Source organism: Topomyia yanbarensis, chromosome 2 (assembly GCF_030247195.1).
Source record: "Topomyia yanbarensis strain Yona2022 chromosome 2, ASM3024719v1, whole genome shotgun sequence".
In the NCBI taxonomy this organism is placed as follows: Eukaryota; Metazoa; Arthropoda; class Insecta; order Diptera; family Culicidae; genus Topomyia; species Topomyia yanbarensis.
The window spans coordinates 322230516-322257325 of NC_080671.1; the positions used below are offsets into that span (position 1 = coordinate 322230516).

Consider the following 26810-nt stretch of genomic DNA (forward strand, 5'->3'; position numbering starts at 1 on the left):
TTTTAAAATTTTTCATAAAAAAAAAATCTTTTGCTCCCTCTCTTGTATATAGAATCTTATTTCTAGTCTTAAGATAGCTGTAAAAATTTTCTTTTTAAAAAAAAAAATATTTCGCCATTGTAACCTCCTAGTTTTAAAATATCCAAAATGTAAAAACAAAAGAATTTGGCACCGCCAAGCTAACGCATTTGTGCCTATCAAATAAACGAAATGAATAAAAAAAAACCTCTCAATGTTTTCATTATATTTTTTTCATTTTTCGGTTTTATTAGAAGAGCTCTTATTAATGAATATGTAACTGGAACGTGATTTTTTTGTTGATTTAAAAAATGCCTTTCGGTTACTGATTTTTGGCAAAATTTTTTAGATTTCCTAAAATAGCCGACGTTTTAGAGGAATATCTCCGCAAGGCAAACCACGGATTCAACATAAATTAGTTATAGTTTTTCTCGTAATACAAACAAGGTGCAATTTTTTATGACAGAGAATATTTTCCTTGTCAAATATGATATTGTATTGAAGTTGCATCCGGGGCGGGCATAGCGTAGTTGGTAAATCGATTGCCTTATACACAGCTCACCTGGATTCGAATCCCAGCCCCGCACATAGGGTTAGAGATTTTTCTAAAGAGATTTTTCTAATCTGAAAAGGTGAATGACATTAAGGATAAAACCACTATAATCGAAATAAAAAAAATATTGTATCCGCAAACGCCTCTGCTGTACACTAACATATACAAACGATTTGCACGGAAACAGCATATAACAAAAAATTGATTTTGTCTTACCAAACCACACAAAAAAACGCTGCGCACATTAAATTAGATTGAGCATTGAAATATTTCAGATTAGTTGTACAATCTTATAACACAACTTAGAAATGAAGGGAGAAACAGCACGATAGGTATGAGTCTTGAGTTGCCAAGAATTCATTTATATTGTAAAAAATGTAACTCACATTTTCAGCTATGGTCAGTTTAACTAAAATCTTGAAAAATAATCCAAAGTTCTCTAGAAACATTGGTTTTTAAAAATACAGTCTTTCTTGATACGAAATCATGCCATGAGTATCAAATGATTAATAATATGAAAAAGATAAAGATAGCGTTAAGTGGATTACATGGTGATCTGCATATTTAAATAGATCAAAATCACGGTTTGACGTAATGCTTAATGCAAGAGGTAAACATCTCAACTTTTGATACATTTTACTCTTTATATTGGAAAGAATCTCACCTAGATTGTCAGATTTGACGATGTTGCAAACACCATCAAGCATATTTGTGCATCAGTTTTAAAGAACCTCCAACAGACAACTGCCTTATGATGGTTATTGCATTACGCATTGATAGTGGTGCATCGAGGATACCGAGAGGGCTTATGAGCTTTTTTATGTTTTGTATTTTTTTCATACTCTGCATCAGCCCAAACTAACGGTCAACCAACAGCCTGTGCACACTGGCGTGGCCGACTGGTGGGCCGCCGTGTGTTGACTTTAATGGCAGTGTTTGTGGGCACAGTGAGGGTCATTGTGTGTCGATTTATCGGTCGGACTCGTCATTATGCACAAACTAATTGAAAAAATGTAAAAACAGAAGCCTATTAATGGTTGTGTTGTAATAATTGTAGTTTTTAGTACTAGTGTACAATTGTTATGCACTAGTCGTATGTCTATCTGTGTATGTGTTCGATTGAGTTTTTGTGACAGCTGGGTCAGAGAATGTATGCAGAACTAACGTATATGATAGATTAGTGGGTAACCATTTCTGGGATTCGTTGGTCACTTTTTACAGCGGTGTTCAATTCGACCATTCGATTCGATTCATTCGAGAAGATCGGATTGGACAAATTAAGGTAATTTACCAGCGCATGTGATGCATCCTTTCCCGGTGAGCATAGCATGAAAAAATTCTAACAGAATGCAATGGCTGTTATTGGTAAATAAGTATCATTTGCTGGCATTTAGACGAGCTCAAGTAGTTTGATTGCATGTTCCATTTGTTTTTTTCTTTTACTTCATTAGTCTGATTTTGATGTACTTCTAATAGTTTGCTTTTGCACCACTCATGTGTACCAAAAATGATATCGATCAATTTATACGCAAGAGGCGAGCACTGCGTAGTTGGTAAATCGATTGCTTTATGCGCAGCTCACCTGGGTTCGAGTCCCAACCCCGCATATAGGGTTAGAGATTTTTCCAAAAGAAATTTCTCTAACACGAAAAAAGGCGAATGACCCTAAGGTTAAAACCTCTATAATCAATAAAAAATTTAAAAAAATACGCTTCTACTTACTCTCTTTTCTTTTCTTTATTCGACATGTTATTTTTCCTTCTATTACTACTCAAATCTCGATTTACTACTATCTCAAATTAGATTCATACTAACACTCAATAAGGCCCGATTTCTTCACCCTCGCTTAGCATAGCTTAGCTTAGGTAAACTGCCCGTAGTTGCACTTCGTGATTGACCGGATGAGTGAAAATGCACAATGAACCAAAAAATGATGCTTGGGAGGAGCAAATCATTCTCACTGTGCATGTTTCACTGACTCAAAGCTTTCATAAAAATGGTCAATAATGACGCCGGCCACGACCAATGCTGTTCTACCGGGGAAGGGAAGAAATGTTAGTTCGACACTCGCTGTTGATATAGACCGAGACTACCTCTGCATCTCCACGAGCATCACGGGAAAGGAATTGGTGTTAGTAGGAAAGGGAAACGATCAGGAGGTATGTCTTGGTAGACACTATGATCATAGCTATATGCACGAAAGCTGTTCGCGGTCGATTTCCAAAATTTGTTTTCGTGCAACTTGAACTCCGGACAACTGACCATCGGGAGTGTTGCTTCTTATTTATACTTCGATACTCATTTCCAGGCCCGATTTCTTCACCCTCGCATAACTTTTAAACCGGGTTCACCAGTACGTTTAAATCTGGCTTAAACAACCGCGATCTCCCCAACTTTAAAACACTCCGGTTATAAAGTGAACGTTTTAGCACTTATAAATTTACAAACGCGGTCTCAAGCATTAACCCACCGCTCGCGCGATCATCAATCGATCACGTCTCCACCTTCGATGCTAGCAGCCCAGACTCATGCTTTGAATTATTCCAAGAAAAAAATCACTAAACAACACATTCCAATGCGAAATGACCGGAAACTCTAGTGAAATTGGAGAACTCAGTCTCTTCTAGCATCTAAACTATACACCAAAAATTAAGTATCAGATTCACGGTCTGCACGCGATCATTCAAGAACATGCGGAACACGGTTATAGAAAAAAAATATACACGTGAAGTTTTTTTTTAAGTTGTTTGACGACTGTTGTTAATTGTTCTGAGGATGTTATCGGCTGAATCAGTCAAAATAAAACGGCAAAAACGAAGTATTGCTTCTTAATCCGACAGTTTCGGTGATTTTATTTCACCTTTATCAAGGAGTCTATAAAATGAAAATATTTCCGTTACTGTTGTCTGTTTGTCTGTGGTTTTTTTTGTACTCACTGAAACGGTTCGTTTTTTTGTTAAGTGTGTTTGTGTCCAACATAGGTTGTCCGGTGTATGTTTATAATGGCGTCCTTCTATAGCTAATTTAGTTTCAATGAAAAAATATATTTTATCCTGTACAAAAGTTGTACTTACTGTACATATGCGTATTTTTTACTGCACCGCACTTTAAAATAATCGGTGTTTAAAAGCTCGTCTTGTTTTAGTGCTTTTATAGCAGCGAAACGCGGGTAAAACTTTTGCGCAGAGCGAGAAACTGTGGTGTTGTCTTTCCTACTTGTCTACTACTTTTGATTCGATTATAGCGTGTGTGTTTGTGAGAGTGTGTATTATTGCTGTTTTGTGATCATATACTATTGCGTGTTACATTGGTTGTCATTTTTCGTTTGTTTTGATTCTCGATATCTAGAGTGTGAATAATTCCAGCATAGATGGAATTTAAACCTTCTGTATCTGTTCGCTTATTAATACTGTTTTTGCTAGTGATTATGTGGCATACTTCTATGTAGGGAAGTGCATGTGGTTTACAGTTTTTGGCTAATATGCTAGTATTTTCAAAGTCGAACCTGTGATTGTGTTTAATACTGTGATCCATTAGTGCTGTTTTCTCCTTTAGATGGGCAATTTGTATTTCTGTTGTGTCTGTTTTATATACACGTGAAGTTACATACACGCTAGCACATGCGACAAAAACGTTAACATACAAACGCTTGAGTCCTTCGCGATAATCTATGCACACCTACGCCTGCGATCTCGCAAACAGGTTAACATCCCGGGGACTAAGTGAACTAGCACTTATAAATACACAAACGCGGTCTCAGGAGTTACCCTACAAACGCCCGTGTTCGCGTGATCATGAACTGGTTACGTCCGGAAGTCCCAATCCACGGCCCTAGTAGCATAGGTCCAATGCCTTCAGGCGAACCAAATAAAAAAATGACGCTCATATCAACTAATCGACACGCTCTATGCGACATGAACGGGAGCTCTAGCGATATGAGGTAACTCACTCCTTGTCAGAATGCGAACCGTACACCGAAAACAAAATAGCAGAAGACGGTCCGTGTGACACACGCGAATATGTGAATGGCCACACGGTTACAAAATCAGATTTATACACGCTAAATCATGCACACGCGAGCACCCACGACAAATACGTTAACATACGAACGCTTAAACCCTTCGCGATCATCCACGCACACCTGCACCTGCGATCGCGCAAACTTGAGAAAATTTAAGGTGGATAAGGTGGACATTTTAGTTCTTACGAAGTTACAAACGCGGTCTCGAACGCGAACCCGCCAACGTCTGTGTTCACGAGATCCTGAGTCGGTCCTGTCCGGAAATCTTTTCCCTCCGTCCTAGTAATTTAGGTGCATAAAATTCAGTTGAAACAATCAAAAAATAAAGCTCACATCCATTAGACAACACGTTCCATGGTGACATAACCGGGAATAATCCACGAACGCACGCGAATATGCGAAATGCACACGATTATAAAATTCAGTTTATACATGCGAAGTTACATACACGTTAGCACACGCGACATACAAACGCACAAGCGATTGAACACGATAACGTACAATCGCTCGAGTCCTTCGCGATATTACAAGCAATCGCTAAGCCCCTACGTCCGCACAGATCAGAACCATACAATAAATATCACATTCAGAGTCACGGCCCGCTGCAATTGGCCTTAAGCAGTGTTTTAGAGGGTGACATTTACCGTTTCTTACGGGGAACTCTTCCGAGAACCTAGTTCTACAGTTCCAGTAGGACAACTATCAAAAAAGAAATATTGGAAAGAAGTTTACTTATACTTTTTTGAGAAATATCTCAATCATCACCATAACCATAACAAATTAAGGGGTTAATATTACTTTGAAATTATCATGTAAAGCAACGTATCGGAGTGGTTTACCCCTAGTTTCACAACGTACCCATTGACCTAACAGTTAATATGAGATCGTATCGATATTCATTGAGTCGCGGGAACACGTACGGCATACATTGGAAATCAATAATCGAGTAATATGAAGAACAAAACACTCACCTTGCAGCGCAGTAGACAAAGATCCTTGCAAGCATTTCACTATCAATGTGAGCACCATCACAATTTGCATGTAAACAATCTCCATTGTTGGCGTCTCTTTCACTGGGCAAATCCTGCTCGTTCCGATACCAGTCTGACGTTCAATTGTTGATATTGACTTGTGCCTTTTTCCCCTTTTTTCACTCGTCCCACTTGATATGCTGGCTATGCAAACAGTTCGCTTCTTTCCCCAACCCTTCGCTGGAAATGTGAAAACAATTTATCCGATCCACTGATTGCCACCAGACCACGTTGTTTGCTTCCACTTAAACATGAAAGGATGTTCATACACTGCATGTTTTCTTCGCGCCACTAGCTCTAAACTGTTTACCCTCTAGCTACTGCCGGTTATGTAGTATGTAGTAGTTGTCGTGGCACGTGGCGACCACAATTTCAGCGCGTGCCTGGGTGGATCCGAACATGGAACAAGTGTAGCCCTAGCGTTCCTCATGATTCGATTTTTATGTAAATGCAGCTTACATAAACAACACTTTTCACTCACCAGATTCGGTGGTGCTGTTCTGCTTTGCATTTCAGTCACACTCTCACTCACGATCCCAACATCCTACGTATGAACTGACAGTTTTACAAGTATTTCCAATCTATTTTTGGCATCCGAATGTTAATGTAGCAAACGCCCGTTTGGTACGTACTATGGTGGAATTCTTAATCCCTAAACGACACGTGAAATGGAATTCAACTTCCCGGTCGTTTCGAGATCTGCAATGCAAAACACTGGATTGAACTATGTTTTTGTGACTATGTTTTTTCAATGAACGGAAAAGTGGTGACAAATTTGGAAAGATTTTGTTCATGGTGCGGAACATTCGGTTCTGAAGTGATGAATTTAATTTTCATATTTACGTTCATGTGAAGGACTAACGTTTCTTTCAATACTAAATGAATTAAAGGATTAGTCGATAATTATGGCGACACTTTCAAACTTGGAAACATTTCATTCTTGACCGAAATGATCCAAATTTTGCCCAGTTTCTCTTAAGAGTGTTTTGCTTATACATATCCGCTAAGTTGGGCATTTGTCACTGAAATGCAAAAACCTTAGGTTTTTCCATAGTGCATAAGCAAAACTGATGAACATACGAAGATTCTAGAAATGGATGGCAGTGAACCATAAGCCAGATGCTCGTCGAAAAATGGGAACAACGTGCTAACAGAGCGAGACAGTGCTGATTGCTCATTTCAAGTGAATTCCGAGCATTCGACACGGGACTTGCCCAAAACACTTGATGTTTCGTGAAGTTTCGTCCAGAGGGTCATGAAACGATGCGGATAGTCAGCATAGGGATGCCAAAGCGCACACCTGGTAACCCTACACGACGCTGAAGCGATGAAGCGTGAACTTCTGAAGACCAGAAACGTACCAGAAACAACTAACTCATTTTAAAATTGAAATAACGAATTGAAACTGGAATATTTATGTACATATACTGAACTACTGTAAAACGTTGGTTTCATTTCAATAACAATATCCAATTGGAACAATAAACAACAATATCCAATTTACCTATCAATCTAAAGTGTCGCAATGATTATACACTCACTTTTTAAATAGAAACAACGAGCCAAAATAGGCGAAGTTTCAAACCGAGTTCCATAGAAGTTGGCAACCATGAATTTTTAACGGCTTGTAGTACCTCGAAAGTTATTAAATTATCAGCAGATGTATGATTTACTAATTAGTGTATACTTTTTAGAATAATTCCATTCTCACAAAAAAATTTAATGAAAGAATACTTATTATACACCCAAAACCAACCCGGTAAGAATCACTAACATTAATGCAAGAACCCTTGCAAAAGCTGCAAGTACTCTGGTATTGTGCTGTTGAACCAATGACGAATCAACATTGCACCAATGTTGAACAGAATTCAGGAACAATAGGATTGTCGAGTGATGGTTGGGACCATTTCCAGTAGTGGTCCGTTTCGACACAGACTTGTCTCAAACTTGCGTTATTCCGCATAGTCCACGATGACTGTCAATGTGTTGTTCATTCAATGTCGACTTGGAGCATTTTAATGTGCCACATGACAGCAATTTACAAAAAAAAAATAATGTGAAATATCCAAATGAGGATATTCAGAATGATGAGCGAATTGGTGCTATTTGACATGAAACGCTTAAATACTTCATAGTGATTTTCCAAAACACGAAAGGGGTGTATGCACACATTTCTACTGGAACACTTTCTGGTTGAATAGGGAGGTGCATGCAATCCCCTGAAGCCGTCATTAGTCCGATGGGAGATGAAGTCAGAAACAAATGTTTCAGGGTACGTCTGAGTTTTTGGGAAATGTGTCCCACCGGAACCGGCTTCAGGTGCCCTAATTTATATTTTATATTATTCTAAATTAATTTTACAGTGATTTCACACAGAATCAACAAGCCACCTTTGTGCCATCTTACCGTGAATTTTACCCGGGTCAGCAGCAGGGTTGTTAAAGTTGTATTTTACTATACCGCCGATAACGATGTATTCAGCATCATTACCGGTGTTTCATTTCACGTTAATTTCATCGTCAATGCACTTCGGTGAATTCAACGTAAGCTCTATCGGAAATTTTCGCGTTGAATTCTATTGCTTCTAGTGCTTTTTTGTCAGGGAAGGCATATTTTTAATTTTATTTAGAGTAGAGATTTTGAGGTTAGTTTTGGAGTAACGTTAACATTGACCTAATGGAACCAATCTAAATCGCATAATCTCGGTGGACAGTATATTACTCTGTGTGATATTTTTTGCGAAATATCGCGCGAAATTCCGTGCAAATTTCTTTGCGGAGTTCCGTGCGAAATTTCATGCGAAATTCCGTGCGAAGCTTCGTATGGAATTCCGTACAAAACTCCGTGCGAAATTCCATACGAAATTCCGCGCGATTTTTCAATTTCGCAAGGAATTTTGCACTCAATTTTGCACGTAATTTCGCACTAAATTTCACATGGAATTTCGCACTAAATTTCACATGGAATCGCACGATTTTTTTTCATTGAATTTCGAGTGGAAATTTTGCGCGAAATTTTTTACGGAATTTCGCACAAAATTTCGTACGGAATTTCGCACGAAATTTCGTACGGAATTTCGCACGAAATTTCGTACGGAATTTCGCACGAAATTTCGTACGGAATTTCGCACGGAATTTGCGCACGAATTTTGCATGGAATTTCGCACGGAATTTCGCAAAAATTTCGCTAAGAGTTTCGCAAGAAATTTTGCGCGGAATTTCGTACGGAATTTCGCATTGGGTTTTGCACGGAATATCACGAGGAATTTCGCACGGAACTTTGCACGAAATTTCACGCTGAATTTCGCACGGAATTTCGCTTGAAATATCTCACGGAATTTCACGCGTAGTTATCGCATGAAATTTCGCAGTGACTTTTGAAAGGAACTACGCACGAAATTTCGCGCGGAATTTCGCACGGAATTTCGTACGAAATCTCGCACAGAATTACGTATGGAACATCGCAAGAAATTTCGTACGAAATTTTACACGGAATTTCACACGAAATTTTGCACGGAATTTCGCACGAAATTTCGTACGGAATTTTGCACGGAATTTTGTACGGAATTTCGCACGAAATTTCGCTCGGCATTTCACGCGAAATTTCGCTCGGCATTTCACGCGAAATTTCGCAGTGAATTTCGCAAGGAATTTCACATGGAATTTCACACCGAATTTCGAAAGGAATTTCGCACGGAATTCTTCACGAAATTCCGCACGAAGTTTTTTACGGAATTTCGCAAAAAATTTCGCACAGAGTTTCGCACGGAATTTCACATGGAATTTCGCACGGAACTTTGAACGAAATTTCGCTCGAAATTTCACGCGGAATTTCGCACGGAATTTCGTTTGGAATTCCCGCATGAAATTTCGCTTTGAATATCGAAAGGAATTTCGCACGGAATTTGCGCACGAATTTTGCATAGAATTTCGCACGGAATTTCGCAAAAATTTCGCCAAGAGTTTCGCAAGAAATTTTGCGCGGAATTTCGTACGAAATTTCGCATTGGGTTTTGCACGGAATATCACGAGGAATTTCGCACGGAACTTTGCACGAAATTTCACGCTGAATTTCGCACGGAATTTCGCTTGAAATATCTCACGGAATTTCACGCGTAGTTATCGCATAAAATTTCGCAGTGACTTTTGAAAGGAACTACGCACGAAATTTCGCGCGGAATTTCGCACGGAATTTCGTACGAAATCTCGCGCAGAATTACGTATGGAACATCGCAAGAAATTTCGTACGAAATTTTACACGGAATTTCACACGAAATTTTGCACGGAATTTTGCACGAAATTTCGTACGGAATTTTGCACGGAATTTTGTATGGAATTTCGCACGGAATTTCGCATGAAATTTCGGACGGAATTTCGCACGAACTTCGCACGAAATTTCGCTCCGTATTTCACGCGAAATTTCGCAGTGAATTTCGCAAGGAATTTCACATGGAATTTCACACGGAATTTCGAAAGGAATTTCGCACGGAATTCTTCACGAAATTCCGCACGAAATTTTTTACGGAATTTCGCACAGAGTTTCGCACGGAATTTTTGCACGGAATTTCACATGGAATTTCGCACGGAACTTGGAACGAAATTTCGCTCGAAATTTCACGCGGAATTTCGCACAGAATTTCGTTTGGAATTCCCGCATGAAATTTCGTAGTGAATATCGAAAGGAATTTCGCACGGAATTTTACACAAAATTTCGCACGTTCGAGTTTTGCACGGAATTTCGCACGGAGTTTTGCACGGAATTTCAAAAGCTATTTCACACGGAATTTTGCACGAAATTTCGCACGAATTTCGTATGGTATTTCGAACGGAATTTCGCATGAAATTTCTCACGGAATTTCGCACGAAATTTCGTATGGGATTTCGCACGGAATTTCGCAGGGAGTTTTGCACGGAACTTCGCACGGGGTTTTGTACGGAATATCATAAGGAATTTCGCACAGAACTTTGCACGGAATTTCACGTGAAATTTATCTCGAAATATCCTACGAAATTTCTCACAGAAATTCGCATGGAATTCCGTACGGAAATTAGCACAAAACTTCGCACAAAATTTCGTAAGAATTTTCGCAAGGAATTTCGCACGGAATTTCGCACGAAATTTCGAATGAAATTTCGTACGAAATCTCTCACGGAATTTCGTATGGAATTTCGAACGAAATTTCGCATGAAATTTCGTACGGAATTTCGCACGATATCGCATGGAATTTCGTACGGAACTTTGCACGGAATTTCGCACGGAATTTTGAACGAAATTTCGCGTGAAATATCCCACGAAATTTCTCACGGAATTTCGCACAGAACTTTGCACAAAATTTCGTAGGAATTTTTGCAAGAAATTTCGCATGAAATTTCGTACAAAATTTCGCACTGAATTTCGTATGGAATTTCGAACGGAATTTCGCATGACATTTCGCACGGAATTTCGCATGACATTTCGCACGATATCACATTGAATTTCGCACGGAACTTTGCACGGAATTTCGCACGGAATTTTGAACGAAATTTCGCGTGAAATTTATCTCGAAATATTCCACAAAATTTCTCACGGAATTTCGCACAGAACTTTGCATGGAATTCCGTACGGAAATTAGCACAAAACTTCACACAAAATTTCGCACGAAATTTCACGCGGAATTTTCGCACGGAATTTCGTAGGAAATTTTGCAAGGAAATTCACACGAAATTTCGCACGGAATTTCGCACGAAATTTCGCATGAAATTTCACACTGCACAGAATTCCGCATGGAATTTATTACAGATTATTGCATGGAATTCCGCACAAAATTTCGCATGAAATTTCACACGGAATTTCGCAAGAAATTTCTCATGGAATTTTACACGGGATTTCGCACGGAATTTCATAGGAAATTTCGCAAGGAATATCGCACGGAATTTCACAAGCAATTTCGCACGGAATTTTACATGGGATTTCGCATGAAATTTTGAGCGGAATTTCGAACGGAATTTCCCACGAAGTTTCACACTGAATTTCGCACGGAATTTGTCACGGAATTTCACGCGGAATTTTCGCAGGGCATTTCGAACGGAAATTCGCGCGAAATTTCGCACGGAATTTTGCACGGAAGTTCAGGCGTAAATTTCACACGAGATTTTGTACAGAATTTTGCACGAAATTTCGCACGGAATTTCGCAAGGAATTTCGCACGGAACTTCGCAAGGAATTTCGCAAGGAATTTCGCACGGAATTTCACACAGAATTCCACGCGGAATTTCCTTGCGAAATTTCAGCGTGCCATTCCTGAGAAATTTCGTGTGATATTCCGTGCGAAATTCTGTGCGAATTACGTGCGAAACTCCATGCAAAATTCCGTTGAAAATTCTGTGCAAAATTCCGTGCAAAATTCCGTGTGAAATTTCGTGCAAAATTCCGTGCGAAATTCCTGGCGAAATTTCGTGTGAAATTCCATTTTCAATTCCGTACGGAATGCCGCGTGATATTCCAAATTTGGTTTGCTTGGTTTATTCCATCATGTTTACAAAATTTTCATCCATGTACTGTCATGAAAAATATATCATAAATACACATATATTATATAGTGGGGCCACCATTGCATACCAAAACTTTTCGATAACATTAACATTTTATTCATCGAAGTGCGCTGACGATGAACGATGAAATTAACATCAAAATCAGCGTCGTTAAATTCAACGGAAAAATTATCGATTCAACGATATCATGTTGAAACGATAACGTTGATTTCATTGCATTGACAACCCTGGTCAGCAGGTCTATTCCGTAAACCTCCACATGGATAATGGCAGTTCGACAAGTAGATCTGCATGACGAGATTGACAGAAAAAACGCATAACTCTACCAAAGGCGCCAGAAGACTGCGCTACGGTCCTGTTAGTCCAGAATGAACAACGAACAAGACAAAAATTTCAACAAAAATAAAGCGAAAATATATTGCAAACTTTTTCCGCTTATAGTAACAGGGGAAACGGAAATGTTGTCATGGGCAGTACATCACGCCACCTTTTTAAAGCTGCAGCATAGATCGTAGAGTAAGTTAGATTAATTGTCATCGACAAAATTATTCCATGCCGTGCCACGAAAATTGAAGTCTTCTCCATGCCGGGAGTTCCACAATATCACAAAGTTTCCGGTTCCCAACATAGGTCCAATCCTGCACTACGTTGAATCTCTGGTTGAAATATCACATGAGATTTTCGGAGTTCCTGCAAGCGTTGGAAACTCCTTGTGCTGTTTACTTTGTGTTTATGGCGGAGCTTGACGGCGTTTCAAGAGAGAAAATTAACCGCCTCTCAAGACAGAAAAAAAATTACTACAAAGACTCATTTGCATGCAGTTAGTGCAATACACAAATAACCGATCGTGCAGACGATCCTTGCAACGAAACACATTGTATCTCCTTTCTGCAAAGAACAAAGAATCAACTTCAGCTCTCAAAATTAATGTTTCAGAATAGCGATTCCACGAATATGTACTATAGTCAGAAAGTCTTGCTGTTTTCTGATAAATCGAGGGGGTCCGAATTACCCCCCTGTCTTAATAGCCCCTGGTTCCCCTATATCTCTTGCTATACTTTTTAAGGCGTTATTGAATCCGCCAACAAAAATTTTGAAGATTTTCGAATAAATTGTTATAATTTCATCAATATTTAGTTACCCATATAAATGAAAGCCATATTCCAATACTTGAATGAATTTCGCAGTCTGGAATGTTTATTGCTTATAAATATAAACAAAACAGAAAATTGAACAGTGATAGATATTCATTATGACACCTTCCACAAGGATACGAACCAATGGCTACCTTATGAAAATGAGTACAACAAAGTCATGATTTTCGATTGCAATAGTTTTTCCTAAACATACATAACCTAAATAAATTCCGGAATACGGCTTGTTTCATCTGTTTCTGGATTATAAGGCAGAGTACGATTCAGTGCAATGAAACAAACTGTCATAAAATTCTTGAACATTCTTGGCTTTCCTACTAACTGATTAACTGATGTTACTGATTGGGTTAAATAAATGCGTCGGAATAGACGATGATATATATGACCCGTTTGTGACGTTAAATGGATTGAATTAGAGCGAAGCACGAAGACTGATTTACTGATCAACGAACTGCATCTTCGATAAGTTGTTCGGTAAATTACGAAAATTGGTTGAAAATTTAATCGATTTAGTACAAATGTTTACGAAGTTTCCGATCAAGTTCACCGAGAGCAGTTGTTATTTATTGGAGCAGTGAAACCAGTTTGCCTAGCAAAATGTTCAACCTATCGTAAATTTTTTGTTAAGCGCTTGTTTAACGTTTGTTAGAATGGACTTGAAGAGAATAGAATAAAATAGAAGTTTTTTAGCCTCTGTTAATACGCCTTCAAGCTTTATAAATAAGCCAAAACACTTTGAGCCGAATAAATTTTCAATTTTCATCAAGTATTCAAGAGCATACCCCGAACCCTCTGACCTGGATTGTAACTTTTTTTGCAGTACACCAACAGTTCCGTTCATTGACATTCTAAACAAGGAAGGCTCAAGTTAGTTCATCGAACCCAGCAAAACGACAACACTGAATCGTGCCCAATTTAGACTGACCCCTGCCAACTTTACCCTCTCGCTCTCAGCAAACACGCTCAATTTGCGTGTTTTGTTTTTCACCAGCTAGGCAAAATGGATGGGTGCCACCACGGCCGAAACTGGGATAGCCACTAGAGCGTGGCGCACGACGATGGTACACGCTGCCCGGTTTCACTAGAATTGATAGTGCGGTAAAAGTTCCGGCTTAGCTGGCCATCCTCCACTGCACTGCCATTGCTGCTGCTCTTGTTTGGCGGTGACAACGATGGCGCCACTGTCGATTTCATTTTCAGTTCATTCCCGGCCTGAAACTTTACCCTGCACAGAGTTCCGTCGATACAACGATTTGCTTTTTAAAATCGCAGCTGCAACTTGTACTACGGGTGTCGTCGAGCTCATCGTCATTATCGTTTGCAACTATGCTGCTGCCACTGTTGCTGCACACTGTGTTCACGCTTTCGGCTGCAATACGGGATCAATGTGAATTTGTTAGAATTTACTGGTGGTATTAGGAGGGAAACTTTTCCCGACTGCCGACCGTCTGTGAGCACAATGGAGATAGAGCTAGGCCAAACGCAAGCGAAAAAGCGAAAGCGCACTTTCCCGGGGGTGGTTTGCAGGCAAGTTTTACAGTTCACTTGACTAATCCCTTCTGCGCTTCGGTTCGACTTGAAGCGGGAAGCGAAGAGTATCAAACAGTCGTTCTCCACGGTGTCAGTTCTTTCGGGGGGAATATGGCTTCGCTACCGAGGACATGTGGGCGGGTTTCCATTCGAACTTTGCCATTCTCACTCGTTCCGAAAGGTGGTGATTTTGTGGTATAATCAGATTCTTCGTTCCGTACGACTTGGGAACCAGGAGCTTGGAGCGTGTAAATGGGTTTTCCTGCAAGAGAAATGAAATATCGTAATTAGCTTTAATTCTCCGGAGCAATTAGTCATTGCAATTTGGGCTGATTGCTGAAGCGATTCAAAGCTTTGTGGTAAACCTTATTTATGTAATTCTTTTGTAGTTGGATGTACCCCTATACATAGGGAAACAAAAATGTAACTGGAGTGTTTATTCATTACACACTTCTACATTACGGAAGGCTTAATTTGTACCTAAGTTATACAGAAACTTATTTCTACATTATGCAGGGCTGTGTGCAAGTTCAGTAAGAATAAGTGGGGCCAAATCCAGTGCTGTTCAGATCTTCTAGCGAAATATAGAGTTCCTTTCCTGTACTTTTGTGAGGGACCTATGACGGAGTTCAAATCAAGACCGAAATAAACGTTTCAATCAAAAGGTTTACCTGCTTAAGTTGGGAAAAAGAAACTGTTTTCGTAATTTCGACGTAGGATTACGTCTTTGTTTTAGAAATGAGGGTGCAGTTTACATATTCAATCAAAATGATATGTATCGATAAGTGATTCGATTTTCAACACTCAAAATTCAGAAATTTTTCGAATTTATTGCACATACGGTTCAGAAATTCTTCTGTGGCGGTACCCTTACGGTCACTCATATAACCCTACCCTGAGTGTTCAGAACTCAAGAAGTATTATACCACACAGTAGTAGCTACACATAAGATTGATTATTATTTTATATTTTAGTAATAAATTGACTATCATACCGACAACACGCATTTCTTCTATCGTGAAGTTATTTGGACAACCCCAAATTTTGGTGACCCCGACGTGATCGGTACCTCAAAGTTACGAAGTACTCGGTAAAAACGTAAATTTCGCCAAATGCCGCCGCGAACTCAAAAAAACCCGTACCACTTTTGTGAACCAAAAACCACCTCTGTGCACCTCACGCCATTACCGTATTCACGCTGAACAATGGCCGAAGACGACCAAAAACCCAAAAACGACGCACACGGACCGTCGCAGGTCGTACCCACTATAATCGCGAAAATCGGTTATCCGGAATTCGATGCCGAAGACATCGACACCTGGTTTATCTGTCTAGAAGCGGCGTTCAGCGTTAATCAGGTGAAAGTAGACAAACAAAAATTTAATGCCGTCATCGTCGCTCTTGGTCCACGTGCTAAGTTCGTTTACAGCACAATAGCGAAGTGCAACGACACGAACAACAATGAGCGCTACGATACTCTCAAAGCCGCGGTGATCGCCCATTTCCAACCTTCGGAAGCACAAAGGTTGACCAGCTTGCTTTCTGGCATAACGCTCGGAGACCAAAAGCCAAGTGTCCTTTTGTCCGAAATGCGTCGGCTCGACGGGACAGGATGCACGGATAGCGTGCTGACGAACCTATGGTTACGTGCTCTACCTACCACAGTGCAGCCATACCTACAGCCACCCTGGACCCTGCCGATAAAATCATGGAAGCCCCGAGGAATGAAATTTCAGCGATCCAGTCCCCGAACGTCCCGAAGCACACCAACTTGGAGCAACGCATCGAAGCTTTGTCACGACGTCTGGAACAAGCCCTTTCTGGAAACTTCCATCACCGCCTGCGGGCCCGAAACCGCATATATTGGTTCCACTATCGTTATGGCGCCCAGGCAAGGAAATGTGAAAAACAACATGGCGACAATCAAAACGCCCCCTTCATCTTCTACGATGGAAAAATTCCTGTACATGTTCGCCAAGAAAAAAAATTAAAGTACGTGCAGTCCCCTGATTGCACAAAAAACCACAAACCTCTGTTTGAATCAACTGTACCCGAAGATGAGAATCCCCCCAGCATTGATCTGAACCAGCCTATGCATATCCGTCGTATTCATGTCCACGACCAAACATGCACCCAATTTTTCCTCGTCGACACCGGTGCGGACATCTCCGTAATCCCACCCTCGCCTAGAGAAAAATTCCTCCCAGTGAAATCGAGACAGCTCTTTGCCGCAAATGGAAGTCCAATCCAGACCTACGGAACGAAACGCCTCACCATCAACATTGGTCTTCGTCGCCCATTTGAGTGGATTTTCACGATCGCCTATGTGAAGTCACCCATATTAGGCGCTGATTTTCTCAGGCATTTTAACCTGCTTGTGGATTTGCGGAACGGTAAGCTCATAGACAACACCACACGGCTAGAAATCGGCCCCATTGAAGCGGATTCCGAAGCCGACATCATTACCACATTCGACGTGAACAATCCCTTTGCTGAAATATTGAAGGAGTTCCAGGACATAACCGTGCTTAAAATTGGGCTCCATCCAACCGAAGCGAAAACTCTACACCACATCATCACCACAGGTCCACCCGTTTTTTTCCGCCCCCAATGACTCCCGATGGACAAATTGAATGAAGCCAAAGCTGAATTTAAATTCCTAATGGAGCAGGGGATTTCCTTCCAAAAGCTGCTGGGCCAGCCCCTTGCACATGGTACGTAAAACAAACGGAAAATGGCGAACATGCGGAGATTATCGAGCACTCAACGCCATAACTGTTCCCGATCGTTATCCCATTCCGCATATCCAGGATTTCTCCACCATTCTGCATGGCAAGAAAGTGTTCTCGTGCATCGACCTGCAACGTGCCTACCACCAGATCCCTGTCGCACCGGAGGACATTCCAAAGACGGCGATAACCACACCCTTTGGCCTTTTTGAATTCAAGTTGATGACCATCGGTCTGCGGAACGCCGGTCAAACTCTGCAGAGAAACCTTCATGAAATTCTGGGCGATTTGGACTTTGTTTTCCCGTACGTGGACTACTTCATCATCGCCTCGAAGGATGAAAAAGAACACAAAGCGCACCTACGCGAAGTTTTTCGACTATTGCGCGAAAACGGGTTGATCATAAATCCAAGCAAGTGTCAGATCGGACTGCCGAAAGTGGAATTCGTAGGACACCTGATCAGCGCCAACGGCATTCGACCGACTCCGAAAAAAGTCGATGCCGTGCTGAATTTTCCCCGACCTGCAACAGCAAAACAGTCAAAGCGCTTCCTCGGAACTATAAACTTTTATAGGCGATTCATTCGGCACGCAGCAGAGCACCAACGAATCCTACAGAATATGATGCACGGAGACGCAAAAAACGACCGAACACCGCTCCAATGGGACGAATCTACAAACCTGGCCTTCGAACAGTGCAAAAACGATCTTGGAAATGCAGCTCTCCTGGCACATCCATCTCACGAAGCAAAAATGGCGCTTGAAGTCGATGCCTCTGGTACTGCGATAGGCGCCGTTCTTCACCAATTCGACGACAATGGACTACAACCATTGGCATTTTTCTCTCGCAAACTGAGTGATGCCAAACAAAGAGCCAGCACCTACGACTGAGAACTTCTGGCTATGTATGAGGCGGTCAAATACTTTAAAGATTTGATAACCGGTAGAGAATTCTGTATCTATACAGACCATAAGCCGAGTTCACTACCGACATTCGCCATGTACCCGGCGAAGCTAACAAGGTTGCTGATATGCTGAGCCGCATTACTTCGATCACTACTACCACCATCGACTTCGATCTAATGGCAAAGCGGAAAACCGACGATCCCGAGCTACAGCAGTATTTGAAGTCACCACCACCAGGATGCGGCTTGATTCTCAAGGCACTAAAACCTCCACTGTCTTCCTCGCCTATGTATTGCGACATATCAACCACAGCGATCAGACCTTTCGTGCCGAGAGAATTTCGAGCTACGATCATCGCAAATCTACACAACGTCTCTCACCCTGGAGTCCGAGCAACAACTCGCCTAGTTGCGGATCGCTTCGTGTGGCCGTCTCTCCGGCGGGATTGTCCATTGCATCCCGTGTCAAAAATCAAAAGTACACAGGCACAATAAATCACCAATAGTGCAGATCACCACCCCAAGCGAGAGATTCGCTCATGTGCACATGAACTTGATCGGACCCCTTCCACCAGCTGATGGGTTCGTATACTGCCTAACACTAATAGACACATTCTCTCGTTGGCCAGAGGTTATCCCCATCGCAAATATGACTGCAGCCACAGTAGCTCGAGCCTTCATTAGTGGTTGGGTCGCGCGCTTCGGAGTATTCATCCGAATCACCAACCGATCTTGGCCGACAATTTGAGTCCGATTTATTTCGAGAGCTGACCAGAGTGTTGGGTATCACACACCTAAAGACGACGCCTTATCACCCGCAAGCCAACGAGCAAATAGAGAGAACACGTCGACAGCTAAAGGCCGCGATCATGCGTCACTCACATATGAAGTGGACAGAATCGCTACCTATCGTTCTTCTGGGAATGAGATCCTCTCTGAGAGAAGAATTGCATGCCTTGTCAGCCGAGGCTACCTACGGAACAACACTTCGTTTGCCTGGTGAGTTCTTCACCGAAGCTCCCACCAAACCACTAACACCAGAGTTGGTTACGGATCTCAAGACGATCATGGCCAAACTTCGACCGACACCCATGAGCAACCACTCCAAGCATCAACCGTACATCCAGAAGGATTTAGCAGTTTGTTCACACGTTTTCGTCAGCGTTGGTGCAATCAAACCATCACTAACACCCCCGTATGAAGGCCCCTACAGAGTACTACGACGGAAGTTGAAGGTGTTTGTCATCGAAATCAAGGGCAGGAAACAGACTACCTCCGTCGATCGTCTCAAAGCAGCACACATCGAAACTACCCAGTTGCCAATTCAGCCTACAAAGAATGCAGCGTCTCCATCGAATAACCGAGATGACACCGAAACCTCGCCATACAAAACTAGATCTGGACGTCACGTTAAGATTTTCCGCAGATTTTGGTAAAGGGGGGAGCAGTGTGGCGGTACCCTCACGGTCACTCATATAACTCTACCCTGAGTGTTCAGAACTCAAGAAGTATTATACCACACAGTAGTAGCTACACATAAGATCGATTATTATTTTATATTTTAGTAATAAATTGACTATCATACCGACAACACGCATTTATTCTATCGTGAAGTTATTTGGGCAACCCTAAACTTCTAAAAAATGATTCCAATGGAAAAACTATATTTTTTGATATTAGGGCATTGACAATTTAAATAATCTATACAGGGTACGGCACTCGAAGTGTAACCAACTCTAGACCGTTCCCGTAGCTTTCGCACTGACATGAGCTGTCTACACATATTGTAGCGCGCGTCACAAGAGCTAGTGGTTCTGGTCCGCGTACTTGTTCCCTGGGGAACTCAAACAAGCGGCTTAAAGCGCCACCTCCGGAGAGGACCGTTTGTCACGTTTTATTTTGCCCGGCAAGAGTTTTAACCACAGGGCGGATTCCATTAACGAACCCGAAAAAATTAATGAACAATTCGGCAAACTTGGATGACCATTCAGTGACTTCAAGTTAGAACGAATAGTGCGGAAAAGAACCAAAGAGAATTACGTCGTTCGGCCAGTCAGTTGTTTACAAGCGTACGAAAGCATTTTGCAAAAATGAGCTCAAGGTCAAGCTTTACAAGCTCTAAAAGGCTCATGATCTCACACTGAAGTAGCAACAAGCAGAGCCGTCGAGAGCCGCGTCGGGTCCTCAGGTTGGTAGTCCTGACAGACCCATCTAAACCTACTTATTAAAATCTTGATTAGAGAAATTATGGTAGAAATAATGTTAGATCTGTTGGTTTTTCTGTTAGTCAGAATCTTATTATGCTAGTAAATAGTACTTCTATAGCTATGCACGACTTCAAGTGACAAAACCCTGTAACTGTGGAACATTAACACACCAGTGATCGATTTCTCAGGCTTTCCTACCCGTACAACCTTTAGCGAGGCTGAGCATCTGCTGAAGCTGATAGGAGGTTCACAACCCTTGGCAAAACCCCAAAAATGTGGCCAACGTGATGGTCCAAAATCTCACGATAAAGCATTATTTGTGGAGGGTCCAGATTATATTGAGGGTTGGCGTTTCTTGGTACAAAAACAAAAATAATTGTTTTATATTTACACATCTGAGACACAATGGAAGGACACCAAATCATTTCAAAGTCTCGTGAGACCCCGCTTTTGAAAGCTTTTATTCGTTGATGCTCTCATATATAAATAAAGATTGACTCAGAGATTAACGTATTGAATAAAATTTGGACAAAATTCAAACGGCATTTTTGTAGAAATTTTTTTATTAAATTTTCTCTCTATATGAAAACATTTGTCAGCTAATTAATTTAATGTAGAAAAAAGTTGAGCCCATACGAAAAGCTTTACGACAGCTGGAAGATTTTTTTCGACAAGTATGCTATAATCCTCCTTCGCGTCCATTTTTTTTTGCATTTACATGATACCTCCTAGCGGGTCGAAACAGGACCTTGTCAAGAATGGCGTCTCTGTACAGCGAGCATCACAGCCATGAAATACAAAACAATAATTTTGGATCGAACCATTGAAGACTGTATTTGTACTAAGTGTCGATTTTCTGAATGATATTGTATCTAATTACCCGCAAGTTGCAAAACGTCGTGTAAACTGCTTGAATTGTGTGCATAGCGCCGAACTTAATTCTTTGTTTGGGGCTTTATAGCTATAAAGCCCCATCAATGTAGGACGCTGTCAAACTCCATATGATGGTATAGGGTTGCCAGGAGGCTGGGTCGAAATCAACACTGGATGTGGCAAGATGGACTACACGGTCGTAGCCGTCACTTTGACAACACAAACAAACACTGGATGTTTAAAAATGCCTAGAGTATGACGTTTAGTATCAAGATGGAGAGAAAGGTGGGAACATTTGACACTTTTGAGTGTATTAGTATTATACTTGCAAAATTAAGCATGGCGACCGGGGCCCTTGAAGTAAACGTAAACATCCGACCGAGCATCCTGATTCTTTGGCGCACGATGAAAAGCGAAAAAAGGCCGAGCTTTACCTCGGATCTACCGACTAGAGCACTTATGGACACTTTTTATCTCAGAAAAAAACCGATTAAATTAACTATGACCGAACCGAAGCAAAACAGAAAGGCCCACTACGTCATTTGTTTGTGCTTTTCTTTTTCATATCCTCTTGTTTTTTCGGCTTCATCAAAGAAAAATGACAACCGCACTCACACACAGAAAAAAATGTTCACACCTGTATCCGTCTTGGTTTAGTATAGTGTCTTGCACAGGGTAGCATTTTTGTCTTAACAGTTATGTGTCCAACAAAAAAAACACCTTTAACAGGCCAACGAGGGTACCCGGGTACCCACAAATTGAAATGCTTATAACTATGGCTTCCTTTAACCGATTTGGACACTTTTAGATGTTTTGGATTCAGGAACTCGTCTACTTTTTGATTCTATACAATGGAACCGGAATAATGGATCTGGTTTTTGGTAATCCGGATTTTCCGGAGTAATGTTCCAGTACTAGGATATGATTTGTAAATCTTAATAATGTCCTAGCAATATCAGAATCAAAACTCTTCAAATTGTCTTAGAAGTCTGTTTTTTATTGCTACGGGACCCTATGGCAATTTGAAGAATGGAATTGGAATGGAATGGCCACTCACGGCCCCACGGGAACCTGCTCCGGAATGTCCGTTCCGGGGTCAAATCACCAAATGGTTCCAAAATCACGAGATACAGCTTACTGATGCAATGATGCAAAGTATCGAAATCGGTTGCATATTACCTTAGCTATGGGCATTTTAGTTTTGTGGGTACCCGGGTACCCACGTCGGCCCGTTACGTAGTAAAAAAAATCAGAAGCCCCTCCTCACTCCCACCCTTACTATATCAACAATATTATTAACACAAAAGCTTGACTTAGTGAAGTTCTAAGATGTCACAAAATTTCAATTTCCAGCTATCGATAAAACATAGGAATTTAATTAATTGAAACTTAAAAAGGTACCCGGGTACCGCTTCGGACACACAACGGTTAATGCTGGAAGGGTTGTCCAAATTTCACTCCGCAAACATTAATCGAGACGAAACATCTTTCAATGAGCAACTCCTGGTAATCCTAAAGTGTTTTTGATCAATACCCGCTCCGGCCAGACCCGAACGTAGATCGCGGAAGGAAAGGGAAGGACTGGTTAGACCGATACTTGCTTTTGCTAGAGGCCGTATATACTACTGCGCACTCGACAAGTATCACGGGAGGAGAATATTTTTGTTAGTAAGAGTATAGAAGTTGGATCTACTTCTTCTTTACCGACGTCAGAGAGGTGATTTCAACTACCTGGACTAGATATCGATCCACCAATTTCATGGACCGGGGTCCAACGGCTTTACTTCCCTTCCGAAGGAAGACGTGACTACAGATTTTTTCACCTCAGGAAAATCTCAACGACCTCGGCTGGAATTAAACCCAAGCCAACTGGAATGAGTGGCGGTCACGCTTACCACTCAACCACCGTCTATTCTAGAAAAATGGTTCGAAGATGCATAAAGTTGAATTTAGAATATACCATGCTTAGTCGTTGTAAGCATTTTTTCTGAGCATTTCATTTAAGATCATAATATCTCAAATCATAAAAACATATACAATCACATGGTCAGCAATTAGTACACATTATTATCAGGGCTTGGATTGTGAAGGTTCAAATGAACGAATATAGCGATTTCCCCCTTGCACGAGAGCACTCATTCTCATGCGTAAATGAGAACTTATGCCTGACGCAAACAGCTAAACGTGAGAAAGCTGAGTACTTGAATGGACTTACCCTCCCAGCGAGAGGAAACCAATGCCTTCCCCAAAACAGATGCATGACGAAAATAACATTCTAAAAACTGAAAAGTTGCGTTTCTCTTGCATCGAATCTGCGCTGTCCGATGACACCCTTCATGAATACACTTGCACGTTGAACTGGTATACAACGAATGCTTCATTATCGTTAGTTTATAATGAGAATGAGACATGCTGCTTCACGCCTTACTACACGGGATGAAGCAAACATTTTTTTACCACTTTGACTGGTGAAAATACGGGAATGAAAAGCGTTCGTCATATAGGTACTTATCATTTACGTACAAGAAAAAATATGTAAAATATAGCTAAAATTATGCTTTATATCCATGAAAAAACAAATTCATAGGATTCTTTTCAAAAAATTTTTATTTAATTTATTTTAAAGTTGAATAAATGAATTATTTTGTACGTTGAGAGAGTTCGTGCATACAAAGAGCTTGAGAATCTAGAAAGGTTTTAATGGCAACCGGAACGGAAACAATCAAATCTCCAGCAGAGTGCTTTGATTTATTATCTCAAATAGTTTTGTTGCGAACTTTAAAACTAAACTAAACTAAACGCTTCCCTTTTTGTCCTATCTGAAACACGTTTAGAACTGTGTTTCCAATATACAGAGTATTGAGCCCATACAATTAAATTCGTTGAATTGGGGAAAACAACTTCAAGTCAAGTAACGAGGTAAGGACAAGTTCTGGAGCTGTTCAGTTCTAGATTCATAATTTTGACTAAAAATTCTAAAACTAAAACTTACTCTTCACAGTAGCAGTTTGAGAGAGTGTTCTTTTCAGTTTAAAATTCATGTCACGTCATGTCTTACTGGATTCAAAAAAGAATTTCCCAAGTTCATCCAGCCTGAGTATCTGTGCTTCTCTATGTATGTATTTGAAAATACAGTCCCAAGGGCATGTTCAGGAGTGTTTCAGTTCTAGATTCATAATTTTGACAAATTGAAAATTTCAAAACTAGAACTAAACGTGTTTTAAAATCAACAACAAATAGAACGGCGTCGCACAGCAGTTTTTAAATTTTAAAACAAAGCTGTTCGAAATTATAAAACAAAACGCTCTGCTGGGGATGTGATTGTTTCAGTTTCAGTTCTACAATGAAACTCGCAAATAATTTAAAACGCTGCTGAACATGCTCTACACCCCTAGAAAAAATCATGTAAATATACGTCTCCTGATTCTGACATATACGAGCATAAAAAATGACTCGCTATTAAGTTTGATTTTAATTTTACACAACGTTGAATCTCGTAAATCACGTAATTTTACTCCACATATAGCGTTTGTTCTGAATGGCAGTAAATGTATTTTTATGTCATTGTGAATGTAATGTATATGTTTAATGTAAAATTAAACGGAGCACGGTTATATAATTACGGTTTGTTAAATTCTTTCTTGCTTGCAATTACGTCAACGATAAAATTCATATTTTTTTGGTGTGTAAGTTCATTGTTTCAGTTTCAAACTAGATCCAGTTTAATTCTAAAATTGTCAAAGTTTCAGTTTTGAACTGTAATAACACTAAAAGGTGTCGGGCCATTAGGGCGAATGCTGCAAGACCGAACGCCATTAGGCTGAATGGGTTATAAAGCCAAATGTCATTAGGCCGAATAGGTCATTTGGCCGAGTGCCACTCGAGGAGGCTGGACGAGGCGGCCGTCGGAAGCGGCGGCCTCTCGCAAGTAAACCTGTGATCCACTCGTTTTCCCGGATTACTCAAACATAGTTTAAATCCAACGGAGCGGAGCGATGTCGGACAGCACTTGACATGAAGCGATGTGGCGTAGTCACATTAGGCGTCGCTGTTGTTTATTTATTCCATTACAGCGACAAATATGCAATGAGAAATGTGTCGTAAATATTCCAAACATTATTATTCTAAGTTAAAAAAATCGTAATAAGATCTTTAAAAATCACTTTTCATAGAATGTTTCCAGTTCGGTATAATGACCCAATTCGGCCTAATGACCCATTCGGCGTAATTGCCCATTCGGCCTAAATGCCTAAATAATTAATAGTTCGGCCAAATGGCCATTCATAAATTACGTAATTAAATCGTTACGTAACATGTTTTCACCGAAGAAAAAAAAATTTCTGGAAATTTGTTGCATAATATGGGAAGGGGGATGGAGAAATTTGTGACAATTTGTTACATGGGGGAGTCAATTCTGGGCAATTTTTGCGTTACGTAATTTATGAATGGTACCTTTCGGCCTAGTGACCACTTCAGCCTAATGGCATTCGACCGAACGACTTTCGGCCTTACCAAAGCTTATTAGTTAAAGTGGAAAATTCGGGGTGTGATAGATTAAAATTCATTGGCGAATTGTACGCTCTTGAAAAAAGTTACATTTTCAATATCACCGTCAACCGTCCGATTGGTTCAATAGATATTGCTCCGTTATAATGTACACCATGAAACAATTTTGTTTTTAAAACGCTCTCGGAGATCCACGGTCACTTACTCAATTTGAAATAGTTTGCAATGAAAATTAAGGAACATATTGCATAAATGTTGCATTAAAATATGTAAATTGACTGAACATCCTAGCACTCTGAATCGCCAGAAAAATCATACTTTAAGTTCTATCTCATTCCTCCCCCTACTACAACTATGACAATTGAGACTTCATTTGTAATCAGCGACCTAAAATTACCGATATTACCCAAGTAAAGTTATACATACAGGTTCAAAATCAGGGATAAAATCCTTGCGAAATGTACCCCTTGCGAATAACAATCTGATGGATGTTTTCTGCTAGACCATCGCAATCTCATGAAAATAGGAGAGAACTGAGCTGTATAGTAGGCCTCTCTTATCGGCAAAAAAATTCTCTGAATGATGTTGCTTCACGGTTCGATAGCGCCTGCGAAGCATTGCACAGCAGATGGCTTCAAAGGAATATATATTCATCATATATACACATTCACGAAGATAAAAAATAGCCGAATACAGACTACACACGATGGGTGGTTTTGAGAGCAGTGGTAAGCATGCATACACTCGTGAGTG

General features: G+C 40.6%; 2 protein-coding genes and 1 long non-coding RNA gene across 7 annotated transcripts in view; 1 reads left to right on the forward strand and 2 right to left on the reverse strand.

The window, feature by feature from the left end:
* LOC131683754 (lachesin) overlaps positions 1-26810 on the reverse strand; it is a 332969-nt gene that overhangs the window by 253361 nt on the left and 52798 nt on the right. For 2 of the 5 annotated variants that reach the window (XM_058966013.1, XM_058966014.1), the window contains exons 2-3: positions 14248-15099; positions 5564-6322 (exon numbers count right to left, since the gene is read on the reverse strand). In XM_058966013.1, coding sequence (XP_058821996.1) covers positions 5564-5648 — 85 coding nt within the window. In that variant the 5' untranslated portion in view covers positions 5649-6322; positions 14248-15099. Of the gene's footprint in view, positions 1-5563; positions 6323-14232; positions 15100-26810 lie in introns of all 5 variants that reach the window. The other 3 variants (XM_058966018.1, XM_058966017.1, XM_058966016.1) reach the window with 3 other exon arrangements.
* Positions 3215-4485, reverse strand: LOC131683756 (uncharacterized). The gene is made up of 3 exons (XR_009304561.1): positions 3646-4485; positions 3508-3590; positions 3215-3445 (listed from the first exon to the last, which is right to left on the reverse strand). It is a non-coding gene; the product is annotated as an uncharacterized LOC131683756 (long non-coding RNA).
* On the forward strand, positions 19395-19907 carry LOC131680568 (uncharacterized). Its single transcript, XM_058961282.1, has one exon. The coding sequence runs from the start codon at positions 19395-19397 to the stop codon at positions 19905-19907; it is 513 nt and encodes a 170-aa protein (XP_058817265.1).